The 14,468-nt window shown below is 33.8% G+C and overlaps 1 protein-coding gene across 2 annotated transcripts; it reads left to right on the forward strand.

Moving 5' to 3' along the window:
* Positions 1 to 879: 879 nt before the first annotated feature.
* Positions 880 to 13,857, forward strand: LOC132936158 (uncharacterized). 2 transcript variants are annotated; one of them, XM_061002848.1, is made up of 5 exons: positions 880 to 1,128; positions 4,237 to 4,633; positions 6,575 to 7,401; positions 9,683 to 10,118; positions 11,218 to 13,857. In XM_061002848.1, exons 1-5 carry the CDS (start codon positions 1,029 to 1,031, stop codon positions 11,498 to 11,500), a joined length of 2,043 nt encoding a protein of 680 aa, XP_060858831.1. In that variant the 5' UTR covers positions 880 to 1,028; the 3' UTR covers positions 11,501 to 13,857. The 2 variants fall into 2 exon arrangements, with proteins under 2 accessions (XP_060858831.1, XP_060858832.1); XM_061002849.1 differs by having other exon boundaries at positions 9,683 to 10,091.
* Positions 13,858 to 14,468: the final 611 nt, after the last annotated feature.

Consider the following 14,468-nt stretch of genomic DNA (forward strand, 5'->3'; position numbering starts at 1 on the left):
ACGCAAATTTTAAAAATATTTGACAACTATATTATTTTTCTGAAATTATTTTTACCATAGTTAGGAAATATTTTTATGCGGTGTGGGTGCAGGTGTATACTATGGTTTTAAATTAAAAGAATGCAATAGGTACCTACCCACCATAATTTCTGTTTTGTTTCTTGGTAAAATAATGAATTATATGGGTATACGCTATACCTATTTAGGTATAATATAGATACCTACTGTTTATGATGTAATGCACTATTTATACGCAATAATTATTAATAAAGTAGATTTTTTTAACCGAGTCATGTCAAAATTTTTTTCCAAACCTTTTACTCGCATGTGAATTAAATATATTATTTGTTAACTAAATTTTAACTTCAAAATATAACTATTAAAACGATCTTATTGCAGTGCAATTCGCACTTATAAATTATTAAGTAGTGTAACGACTCGTTGCCCTGCACCTCTAGAATCGGAATCCGAGAAATCGTTTTTATTATTACGACTGAATCGGCGGTGATGACGGAGAAACGAAAAACGAAAAGACGATAATATAGTTTCGGAAAAAAAAACGCGTCCCATCATCTCCGTACTCGCTGAGACGCTAATGCGAGTTGCGTCCGGGCGGCGTAGTGTAGGTGGGAGTTTTCTGGGTGGGACTGGGTGGTGGGTCGGGGAAACGGCCGAGTGCGGCGGCTACTTGTTCTGTTTCGTCGCCGTACACCACACCCACCTGCCCTCTGCACCGGTGTTATAGCCACGGCGGCGCATCCTCCAGGGCCGTGGCGTCGATGGGCGGCGGCACGCGATTTGCTGTCGCCGCCGCCGCTGTGGCGCTGGGTGCGCGCGAGCGCCGCCGAACCGGTGGCCGAGCCGGCCTATTTAAGGGCCCGTCCGAGCTCATTCGGCACTCATTCTCGCATCGTTTCCTTTTCCCGGTAGACGTCCTCTCTTGAACTTTTGTTTATTGCGATCCTTTTTACGTTCAGTCTCGCTGTTTAGCAACTAACTTTCCGTTTTTTGTCTATCCATCCCTCAAGATGATTTTCCAAAGCATCGTGTCTGCGTTGGTCTTCGCTGCCATTGCCTCCGCCGCCGTCATCACTGTGCCCAAATACGCCACTACACACGCTCCATTGGGTAATATATTTTTGAATTTTTTACTATAACTATTATTTACAATATGTTTGTGTCGGATGGTAGAAAATATTCATAAGATCACATAACTAATTATTATATCAATAATATTATCATGTTAAAGTTTTCATAATTCATTTTTACAGCAATTTACAAATAGTATAATTTAAATTCATAAGGCAATAATATTATAGTGATTTTGAATATTTCTACCATTCGATAATATATAACGGTGGGATTGTATTTAGTTACTTTATATTTAAGTAGGTATATATGCACAATATTTTATTAGGAAATTGGGTTCGTTCGTCTGTGTAATAATATATTAATTTTCTAACTTTTTTTGTACTTTATACGAATTTCTCAATCAATTTTCTCAATTCAATCGGTATCATTAATAACGTATAATTATGTTTATATTTATTATAATATGCTGCATTTGGTAAATTAATATAATATTAAATGGACGAATTTGTATTTATAACTGTTATTGATATTGATTTTTATAATATTTTTAAAAATATATGTACCTATGACATTATAATTAGTACCTATATTATTCTCGATTATTTATACTTTATGTTTTTTTATAATTAATTCTTATTTGTTATACATTATTTGAATAATGGGGTTGATTTACTAAATAGACAATAGTTCAATCATTTCGATTTAAATATCATTATTTATTTATTACAATCGTTGTAGATTGCATTTAAATAACCATAATATTTATTGCGCACGTATTTATTTTTTTTTGGACCATTTATTCCCCACAAAATGTGATTTCTATTCAATCAAAATTTATTTATATTTCTGCCGATTTTCGGCGTGTTAAAAATTCATATTAAAAATTTACTTCAACACATTTCGCTGACGTGAAACGAACACATATTGAATTTGATAACCAATAGGTATGTACTATTATTGTAATATCGTAATTTTATTCCGGAACATTATACCTACACATCTATCGCATAATCATAGTATATTATACTATACCTATTAATCCAGCAGATTATACTATCAAATGTTATGGTTTTAGTTGGCTTTAAAACGTACTGTCGTCCATAGGTCTATACGTGAACTAAATGTTTTTTTAACTTTCGGAAATTTGTGTTATTTGATTTAGTTCAAATCAAACAAACTCGTATACCTAATCATATATTTTATACCAATTTCTATCAATGTTTTGAATATTATTGTATTCGCTATAACCATAAAATATATATCCTATAGGTAGGTAGGTAGTTGGTAAATATTAAAAATACTAGGTGCAGAATAGACATACATTTCAGTTAATAATTATTTTATTTATACCCAAGCAGAAAAAATGTGTTGATTCTTATTTGGTATTAAACTACTAGCTACTGGTGTATAATATTTTAAAACTGTAAACATATTATGGGATTAAATCTGTGTATTTTTTGAAGAGGTGGTTAGTTATTGGGGTCAAGCTCCTGTAAACCCCCTACAAATATAACGCCTCGTAATAGTATTTCTAATTAAAACATAATTTTATAGTATATTTTCAAAACGCATATTATGGGGTACCTTTAATATAATATACCAATACAGCAGTTTCGTGAAATTCGTAAAAAATATCGCTGTGCTAGTTTCTTTTTTAATACCTATTCGTATATTTTCAAACACAAATGCAACAACAACAACAATAATAATATTATTATTACGTTGTGCATTTGTGGCACGCGCAGGGTCGAGGTCAAATCGTATTATATTATAATATAGCCTGCCAAAATGCTGCCCGCATAATTGTCTCTAAACAGTCTAAACATCCATCATCATATTATACTCGGTACCTATGCGCTTCATATCATAATATTATATTTTCCGCCTTTGATTGCACGCTGTTATTGTTGCTCTATTTTTAACAGCAACAGTTGTATTTCCGTGTCCCACCTAACCTAGTAATAATAATAATAATAATAATAATAATAATATTAATATAATCAAATACATCGATTACTATAATATTATACAATAACAAATGTGTGCGCGCGCAACGACTGGGCCGGCAGACGACCATTTATCTCGCGCGCGCCTTCCTCTTTCACCCACTCCGTGCCTACACGAGTCAAGGGCGGTGACCATGTGCGCAAACAACAACAACAACACCAGTAGTAGTAGTAGTAGTAGTAGTAGTAGTAGTAGTAGTAATAGTAATAGTAGTAGTAGTTGTAGTAGTAGTTGTAACTAGTAGTAGGAATAATAATAATAATGATGATAATAAATAATAATAATACTTACTCCTTGTAAACAAAAACAATGACTCGGCGCAACAGGTTGTTGCCGCACGTTTATAGTCTGTAGGTCGCGCGCGCCGAACGTGACGCGACCGCTCTTCTCGCAAATATAATATTATTAATATTTATTATCGTTATTATTTTTATTATTACTATTTATAATTGTTGTTATTTATTATTCCATTTTGACATCGGCGGGGGGCCTTTGACTAGTATTAAATAATTACATTTTCCACCTATACCTAAATATATTATTTTTCTACCCTCGACGCTTCAGTTCTTTATCAGCCATTGTTTACTCGTTGTCACTTTGATATCACCATATAATTTTTGGTTCGGGATTTTTAGGTAGCACTTAAATAGTAGACATTTTTCCCTAAATAGAAATAAGCACTTCATACAAATTGAATTCTAAATGTTGTTGCCCGTCTATTTTTTTTAATCTGAAACTTCTAATAAAATTTGAATTATTTGTTTAATTTTCGACAATTATTTATATACGTGGGGATAATGATTATAAAATATAATATTATATACCATAGCAAAATCCTCAAAATCTTTAAAATATGCAAAGTAAAATATCGCATATAGTATTGATTATTCTGTACTTTTTAACGTCATGGTATATACCTATTTGTATAAATGTCTATTGCTATATTATTATGTATTTCACTACATAATATGTAATATTGCGCTATAACTACAAGTTTTCTATTCATTTGATCAATAACGGGGTCATATAAAACAATACAATAATAATAAATTTTGATCACACAAATACAATAGTATATACTTATATATAGTTATGTGCAATACTTATATATTAACATTGATGATGTTTTGTGTGCAGAATACGCCACCAATAAATTCGTAGAGTCGGATTTGGATTCGCCAATTACAACTGTGAAACCAGCTGATACGATTACAACCGTGAAACCAGCAGATAAGAATGCAACCGTGAAACCGGCAACACCAGCACCAACCCAGGCACCCATGATCAACTGTTATTGCAACCTGCCCGAATGTTTAGTGGCCGCCGGTGGAGATGGAACTTGCTTCACCCGGCTTGGCTGTTATTCTGAAGTTCACCCCTTCATTCCTGAAATCGAGGGGAACCTCGATATCTTGAACATGACTCCGACCGTGACCGAATCAAACAAAACCGCTAATAGCTCATCTGTTTTTACCACCGAACATGCAGCAGTCATCAGAGGATCATATGGATGTTTGGACCAGTTGCACTTCGCGTGAGTTTATAATATAATTTAAAATAATATATAGGTACCTACATAATATATATATTATACACGTTTTCCATCTGCCATGGTGGTTCCAGGAGTGGGGAATTATGGCAGGGCTGTCCCACCCCCCCAAAACAAACAGAATTTTCTTTATCGTATCAATTTTCTCCTGAGTTTTATGTATTTTTATTCTTCTAATCGTATAATGTAAACGTATTTTTTTTAAACACGTGTACACTGTACACCATTATGGTGTATTTAAATATAGATGCACACGTCAATAGAGGGAACGGGGTGCCATAAAACATACTGGAACTTTCACCCCCCCCCCCCCCGCTCATTAATATAAAACGGACTGGACCTTCCATGGCTGCTTCCTTGTACGCGATCGCATGTTCGTACGTCGCATTTTATATTAATATCAACATATCACGACCTACATCACATTTGTCATTGTACCTAAATTCGAGTCGCACGTTATCTACACACGCTTTTAATATTTCGTGGTATAGACGAGGTAGTCCAGCGGCGGTGTCGTTCGTAACCTAACCTACAGGAAAATGTATTTTATGTGGCGAATCGGTCGGTGACGGATACGTAATAATAATATTATATACCTATAATACGCGTCGTTCGATTTTATACAGTCGCTGCGTATACAAATTAGCGTGTGTTCATTTAGTACGGGCGACGTGCACCTGCACCGCCGACCGGTCTCGTCCCCGACCGTTGTTTTCTTTTTGAAATTTTCTCATTTCGCACTGTAATTATATTATATTGTAAATTGTAATAATATTATATTATACAGTTGATATTATTATAATAGTAGTTTATACCTAACTTATAATTAATATTACAATTCTTCATATGCAGCAATAATGCTGTTAGTTTGTTATTGTAGTATTATAGGTACATCATATTATTTAGTCGTAGTCGTTTGTTGTTTATTTTTATAGGTGTTTTTTTGGGATTTTCTTTTCTTTTGTTCCACATCTGCTTTTAAGTTATGTAGTTACGTTTATCATAGTTGGATTATACATATTGTTTGATATGTATTTATGCGGTAGCCATATTATAATCTACCGTGACTACTACACAGTGCGTATCATTATACACTACAGCTGCTTTGCATCTACGGCGTGTCGTTGCGCCTTAGTTTCGTTGCATGATATATCTTAACACCTCGAAACTACTATTATTATATTATACAACAAGAACACATATATTGTTGACATATTATTATTGTGTGTTCGTTGGCGTGTAACTTATACAGATATCGCGTTTCTTGTATGTTCACACCCTATAGCTAGATAAAATGGTAAACGGATTTTTTAAAAGTTCAATAGTTCCTAACGTGAGATTTTTAACTATATTCTAATACAACAATGGGTAAATTAATTAGTTAAAACCGTTTATAACAATAATTAAAAGGATTTAGGATTGAATATATCAATTAATAATCTGTAAAAATATTTCGTAACATTTTTTTTCTCGATGCTTGGATATTGGTGAAATGTTTATCTATATTTCCCACTTTAAATTGTAAAAAATAAAACTAAATAATATTATTTTATATTTTACTTTTCAATTATCGCTATAGTTTTATTTTTTATTTTTTAATTATATTAAAAACCTTTTAATTACTTACTATGTATTACTTCTATTCACTTATTCTCACCTCGTGCGCATGCTATTATATACCTATTATACTTGTACCATTTAATATATCCTACCACCAATAATTAGATAGATACAATATTGTGATGTCCATCTTGCGTATGCTGCAACAATGACAAATTATATATCGTCGTGTATAATATACTATTACTCTTATAAACATTATCGTGTGCATAATACTGATTGGCATGTGTTTTTGTTTGTCTGTTTGTGGCGCGTTTCCACTCGTGCATCCCCGACTGCACTTGTTTCTGGCGAATATTTATACAGAAAACAATCCTGCGAGGAAATTCTGAAATCGATGGAAGCCGAATCCTCCGAATTCCCCATTCTGCAAATTCCTACTAATGGAGCTGCACCCTCTGCCGCCGCTATTGTCCATGCATTCCACTGCTGTCAAACAGAGAGATGCAACGGAAACCAATCGGGCCCAGCAGAGGGATCCGTGAAATCTGCCCAAGCCGTTTTAGTCGCTGCCTTGAAAAACTCTTTTGCACCCCCTCCCGGGATGCAAAATTCTACAGTGGGGGTGCCTTGGACCCCCGCTGTCAAATCATCGGTCAACAATGTAGAATTATCCAATTCCAACACTTCGGTCAACCATGAAGAATTATCCAATGCCAACACTTCGGTCAACCATGAAGAATTATCCAATGCCAACACTTCGGTCAACAATGTAGAATTATCCAATGCCAAAACTTCGGTCAAAAATGTAGAATTATCCAATGCCAAAACTTCGGTCAACAATGTAGAATTATCTAATGCCAAAACTTCGGTCAACAATGTAGTATTATCCAATACCAAAACTTCGGTCAACAACGTACAACCATCCAATGCCAAGAAAAATAACGCAGCAGCTGCAGACTTGTGGCTTGGATACTTCTCCCCTCCTTTGGGTGAACCAAAAGCCCCATCCTCCTTGAAATCGGATACCATCTTTGAGGATGCCTCATTGATTGATGCCACCACTCCCGCCGTCCCCATGGCGATGACACCAAAATTATCCGTGGTCGTACCAGTCAACCAGGAGATTACCCATGACGAAACCGTTGCCAATGTGGAACACGTAGTGACCAAACGTCACGACAGCCAAAAGGGTATGTAAAATAACACGCTGCCTAATTAGCGTGATTGTCTATAAGTGTATAATATATATAATTTAATAACACTTTATGTTTCTTGTTGCTCTGACGTGCTGTATATAATATATAACAATGATATAATGTGTTTGATTAATAATAATATTATACTACTTTAAATAATTTAATTAATTTTTTATATACCTACAAATCAATAAATTTTATGAAAAACAATTTATTATTTACAGTTTTTGATTTTTGCTTTTTTTATATTATGTCTTATATATTTTTTTTTTTTGGAAATACTCTTTTAATAAACCAATTGTAAACTCAACTTCATCGATTATTTTTTCAAATGTCAATAAAAAAAAAAACATGGTCTCGACCAACAAATGTCTTGTATTTTTTTTTATTAAATTTATTGTACTTATATAGTTATATTTCTTCAGAGTATAAAATGTAGTCTGTAGAATAGTTGTATATAAAGCAGAAACCGTTTATAATGACGTTAAAGGACAACGAAAAATAAGTCATACTTATAACTACCCGATTGTCATAATAATCAAATTAAAAAAAAAACAATTTTTAGAAAACAATAAGTTTTATACATTATATTAAAAACACAAAATGATTGCTAAATTATGTACATTATTAAAAATTAAGATTTATTTTGCAGTGATCTTTAATTCTATATCGTTAGACCCGGCATATAACTGCAACCGTTGTCATTATAAAGGATTTCTACTGTATATGTATAAACATTATAATATAATATAGTAATATACACACACATTCACTTACACATATACATACACATACACATATGGTTACCCATCTGAGTATTGAATTATCGACAATACATTTTAAAATACCTAATAATTATAAATTGTCATCACTTTTTCAATTCAACCTATAGAATAGACGAGTATAACTATAATACAGTAATACATTTATGAGTTGTAAATTAATTTACCATGATGCCTGTAGCCAAATTTTTTGAGTGAATTAAAAATATAATTTCGTTGTTTTATCGTATAGTACTTAAACACTTAATTAGTTTCCTTTTAAATCAAAAATTATCGAAAGCAGCTTAAACGTAAACGATTAAGCTTATCCGTTGTAATCCACTGGTTGTTAGAAAAAAAAAACAAAATATACACTCACAATACATACATCTCATCAGAGCACACACCTAACTGATGTCTTTACCGAACTTTAGTTTTAAGTCTCCGGTACACATACATCGTATATTATTTTATTATTAAAACTGATGGCCGATGAAACGATGACTATAATAGTTTGTGTATATTATATAATATACCACGACCACGGTCTTAAAAAATGGTATATATATAAGGTCAGAGACACTGCATCAGTGTGCTGGTGTCCACGTACTGCAGAGTAGTACCTACTAAGTATAGCTGGTAACAATATTTTTGTCGGAATTTTCACGGAGCGTAACGAGTCAAACCTCGTTTTTTTTTTAAAGTTATGCATTTTATGCAATGATTACTGATAATATTTGTACGCTAAAAATATTTGAGTGTTATAAAAACAATAATTTTCAATTCGATTGACCTAGCGTTGTCGACGAGTAACTACGTGTAAAAAAAAAAACTAAATAATTAATATATTACAGATAATATATTTTTACATCTCTGCAAATTCATCTCATCGGTTTCTAAATTATAATAACGAAATAGTATCGAAAGTTTGACTGGTCACGTTCAAAAATGGCCACGGGGACGGACCCTAGCTCCTAGAGTAGACTGACTGATAATACCGGTTGTTATCACATGTATTATATTGTATAGGTGATAACAACTGGTTAATTAAACAATATAATAAACAATATAGATTATAGGTACTGCTCTCGTCCGCGGACGTACACACGTGACCTTATATCCTGCGACCGTGGTTTTATCATCGTATATTATAATAATATATACATATTATATTATGTACCTACGCGCGACCAAAGACAACATAGACGCACATGCGCAGTGGCGTGGAGGAGAGGGTATTCGAGAGGTAATAGCCTCTGAGTTTTCAAGGGGTGGTGGTTGGCCAATATATGGGTACATAATTTAATATTATAACTCCGACAGCTGGAGGCCCGTGAAAAAGTATTCAAGTTCGCCACGCCACCGTGCAATGCACAAAATAATTTACTAAATAATTTTCGTTTATGTTGTCACGTCGTCGTGGTCGTCATCGTCGTCGTCCATCTGTTGTACGTGTATCTATATTGAGTATATAATAATAAAGTATTATTGTTTTGTCGGTTTCGCGTGTGCAGTCGTGCCAGTCTTAAAGCAGACAATTGATGACCAGGAGAACATTGCAGACTTCGACGACGACATCGCGGCCGAGGTTGCAGCCGCTGTTGCCACCGCCAAGTCACCAGTAATGACCACCCACCAGGACACCGTGTCCTCCGGATCCTCTGGGTCCTTATCGGACTCGTGGTCACCTCGTCATAGTGGCGTTCCGGATTTTTTGCCACCCCCGAGCCTGAAGAAGAATTTTACTACTAATTCCATCTTAGCGACTCGGGGAGTAAACAACAACAGCAACAGCTATAATAACCAAGCCGATAACAACGACAGCGGCTCGACCATGATCGGTATAATCTGCACCATCGTCGTATTGTGCATAATCGGACTGTCCCTATTGATGATGATCGTGTTAAGAGCCATCATCCGCAAGTATGACGTATTCAGAAACTATAAAGGGTGAGCATCAGGGACTGGAACCGAACCTAAAGGAACCTGATCTGGAACCAGAACCTTTAAAATATTAAGAACCAGAACCGGAACCAAAACCTTTATTTTAATAAATAAAGTACCGGAACAGAACCGAAATTTTTATATTAAATAGGTTCTTTTAGGTTCAAGAATAAAATTATTTTATTTATCATAATTTAATAGTACTACTGTTTAGTGTATAAACTATGTATGATCATATAAGTTTTCTAATATTTCTCATACTATTAAATTAGGCCCGCATTCCGGATAGGTACCTATTTAAAATTATTTTATTTTTCGGTACCTAAATTATCTGTAACTGGTACCGAAATTATTTGGAACCGAAACATTTATTTTTTATTTATCAAAAAATCTAGAACCGAACAAGAACAGTTAATTTATTTTTGGAGAACCTGTACCGGAAACTGTATTTATAAATTCAAAAGGTCACAGTCCCTGGTGAGACGCCCCGTATATATAATATATAAATATAATGTTATGCTTATAAGATAGTCATTTCTTGACTAAGTCCATCCGTGCCTATTAATAACTATAAAGTGATAGGGAGAGAGAAGGATATATTTAATCTACATTTAAGATAAGTGCAACGTTAGCACTTGCATAAACTTATAATGGGGTATGTGGGATGTGCAGTGCATATTATATGGACATTTGTCTATGAGAGTGCAAAACAGATATCAGCTGTGGCACACACGATTGGCGACTATAACCGTAAGTCGTAACATTTGTCACATCGCATACCTACCTTTGTTTTCGGAACTTAAACACATTTTTTTTAAGAATTCATAATGATATTACGTGTGCAGCACTTTCAGCACTCGAAACATCACCTCCTGACTATATCATCAACGAATTTTATCTGAAAATAATTTATTAATGAAAATGTTGTTATTCCTCAACAACTTTTGGGGAGGTCACAACCCCCTAACGCTCCATTCCCTTGAAAACGCCACTGGCTACAACTATAATACAATATTATTATCAATGTATAACTAATGGATTTTAATTCGCCACGTGTCTTGTTTTGTGTGTTCGCATATCATTATTGCGTCGTGTGCGAATGTAGTGTGTGCAGCAACCCAGGCCAACCTTGCGCATGCAACGGCGGACTGACCAGGCGCAGGCCTCGCACGCAGCCGTCCTCGTCCCACCCAGACGCCGCGGCCGCCGCGGTCAACCGTAGTGCCAGCACCGCTCCACTGCTGCCGCCGCCCAACCCCGGCCACATGTACCGCGGCCACGCCAACGCCGGTGCATCCTACAACGACTCGATCGGAGATACCACTTACGTGTTCACCACCATACCAGTGCCCGACCACGTGACACCGGTGAGGGTGGTCCGCCGTTAAGGCGCGCACTCAACTATGGTTGTGGTCAAAGCACCCGCGCAGGAGGAGGTACCTATTATTATATTGTTATTGTCTTACAGTAATAATATTAATATTAATATTAGTATATTATCGTATCGAAAAAGACGACGACGACGAGAATATTATTATTATGACGTCATTTCGGTATTTTAGTATTTATATTATTATGAAATATTATTACACGTTGGTAGATAGGTGCCTATGTTATTATAATTATTATTATTGTTAATTGCGTGTTCTTTGGATAAGACTGATGACAATGTTTTTTTCTTCATATTATCGTAATAGATTTCATAGGTAATAGGACGAACGAACGGGTTAGGTTACTATTATAATAATTATTAATTATTGACTATACCGTAAACCTGGTCCGAGTACTCGGGACATGTTTTATCGTTTTTTAATTTTAAATCTATAAAAGATTTTGTTTATCACGTGCGTAGACATTGGAGGGTTGAATTTAAGACTGAGCTGTAAATGTTACGCTTCACGACCCTGTTCCTGTTTATGTTTTGAATTCGATCGTTTTCACAAACTGCTATTTTCGCAATATAATAATATTATGGTGTAAATAATAACATTGTTGAATTTAATTTAAAAAATACGCACCTTTTGAATAATACATAAAATATCCTTCATAATTTGATACTATAGGATGCGCTCAGCACCTTATCCAGCTAATTCACTTATATATTTTTAAACTTTTGAAAATATTACGTAGACGATTACAAATTAATTAGCTCAATTTATACCGCGCCTTGTTTTTAGTTTTTATTATTAGGTATGATCGCCGACTAAATTAATTGATACAATCATATAACGATGACTTGATTCAAAATCCCTTCAACATTACTAGAGTCCCAAATGAACCATAATATATGTACTATGTCCCGAGCAATTCCCCAGTTTTAGGGTACCTAGGTTTAGATATTTCATTTTATTTTTAAGCAGACAAGGAGGGTAGAAAAATCCCAATATTTTGATCCTCATTCTGCGGGATCGTGATGCGTTTACTATATACGGATCGGTGGGTCAGCGTAATCATCCCTATATCTTGACGCCCCTTCCTGCACCCTCCCTCGCACCGCATTATTGCGTCTCATTTTTATTATTTTATTTTATTATATTATAGGTAACTGATTTAAATTTTGATTCAATTTCTAACAACGTTTTACGACAGAATAAAGTGGCTCATTTACGTCGACTATATTTTATTTATATTCATTGTTCACGTCCAAGACGATTAATATCTACATGTAATTTCTCCATTACATATTAAACTACTTATATTATGTTATTATTTACACGACAATCATTGTGAGGACGCTACAATCGCATGTGTGGTATAACGAATGGCAAATATGGCGAATTGTTCGTTCAATAATCCAAAATATTATGAATTGACTTATTATAAAATATTCTTACTTTTAAATTTGATAACTATTGGTCAATTCACTCTAATATTATATATAGCTTAACGGATCATTCAGAATGTACAATTTGTCATGTTATGAGTTTGTAAGACGATGTAGTAAACACTATACGTGAGGGCGAGTGGCGTCCTAAAGAGTAACTATCGCCAAGTTCCGTGTAGATGTGTGGTGTGTGTGTTTTTTTTTGTTTTGCATCATTTAAGGGTATATACAATCTTGACAGAATTTGTTAATAAATAAATTTTTTAATTTTTTAATATACTATAATAATAATAATATACTTAACAATTTTTAAGAATAAATAATGGAAAGAAATCGTCGAGGTTTGAGAGAGAAGTTTTCATTCATTAGTTATCGCATTTTTATGTTATTTCATAATGCAGCCATCCTACATAGCTCTTTTTTCTTTTTTTAAAAACAAACCTATATAATGGTATCTGTCGACTGTAAATAGCCACTTTTCATTCTCTCTGTCGGATTTTAAACTATTATTTTTACAATTTGTATATAATCTAAATATTTTAATTATTAATCATCGTCTGAGCAACTTGTATTTTTTCCTATCGCTCATGTACTTACAGCGAAGACACTCGCTTTTAAACGATGACTACCTACGTTGTCGCATAATACAAGTACTGAAATGTATACCGGTCAATAATTTGCAATATTGTAACTCCTATTATTATATACATAATTACATAAACTTTCAAATTTATAATTTCTGTTCATATCTATTTGTATGTAAATATATACATCAATATATAAGTACGTATATAATACTATACACCTATACCTATATTGTAATTTTTATTCGGAAACTCATATTCTGTTATTTTACTATTACTAATATTAATTATATTGTCATACTTGTTTTCCGATGATTTGTATATCATGTTATGTAGGTATATTATAATATAACATTCAAATATTATTTAATACGATTGTACAATATTTTCAAAATTATTCACAATAAATGATGAGTGTTTTCTTATACTATATTAATTGTATTTTTATTGTATTTCATTGTATTTTTAACCTATTATCATCATCATATTATATAACATATAATATAAACGGTATTTTGAGTGAAGTTCGACGACACAATATTATCATCGTCGCACGCATTATACACAATATGCACACACCGTGAGCGCAATCGCGAATGTTATTGTGCCACGGACGATCTTGTCATTGCCACTGCCACCACTGTCACCACTGTTCGCTGAAAGATTGAGGTATCACGGTAAAAGAAGAACAAAAATGCTGTATATATACCTATACTTGCATGCCATTCATGTAGTTTGAGTGCATGTCTTTATCGCATCATAATATTATATTATTATCGTTTCCAGTGGCGGTCGATTACAAAATAATATAGTAGGTACCTTTGTTATTATAATAGTATGATATAGTAATAACTAATAACTAAATTTATTCGGCCCGGATTCGCCCTAATATATGAAAAAATGATCTAAAATTCCCTGTCAACATAATAATGCCCTTAAAAAAATTAC

Source organism: Metopolophium dirhodum, chromosome 1 (assembly GCF_019925205.1).
Source record: "Metopolophium dirhodum isolate CAU chromosome 1, ASM1992520v1, whole genome shotgun sequence".
Classification (NCBI taxonomy): Eukaryota; Metazoa; Arthropoda; class Insecta; order Hemiptera; family Aphididae; genus Metopolophium; species Metopolophium dirhodum.

Coding starts and splice junctions, on each gene's coding strand:
- LOC132936158 (XM_061002848.1), top strand. CDS start 1,029: ATGATTTTCCAAAGCATCGTGTCTGCGTTGGTCTTCGCTGCCATTGCC. Junction 1,129..4,236: donor CACTACACACGCTCCATTGG/GTAATATATTTT, acceptor TTTTGTGTGCAG/AATACGCCACCAATAAATTC. Junction 10,119..11,217: donor GTATTCAGAAACTATAAAGG/GTGAGCATCAGG, acceptor GTGCGAATGTAG/TGTGTGCAGCAACCCAGGCC.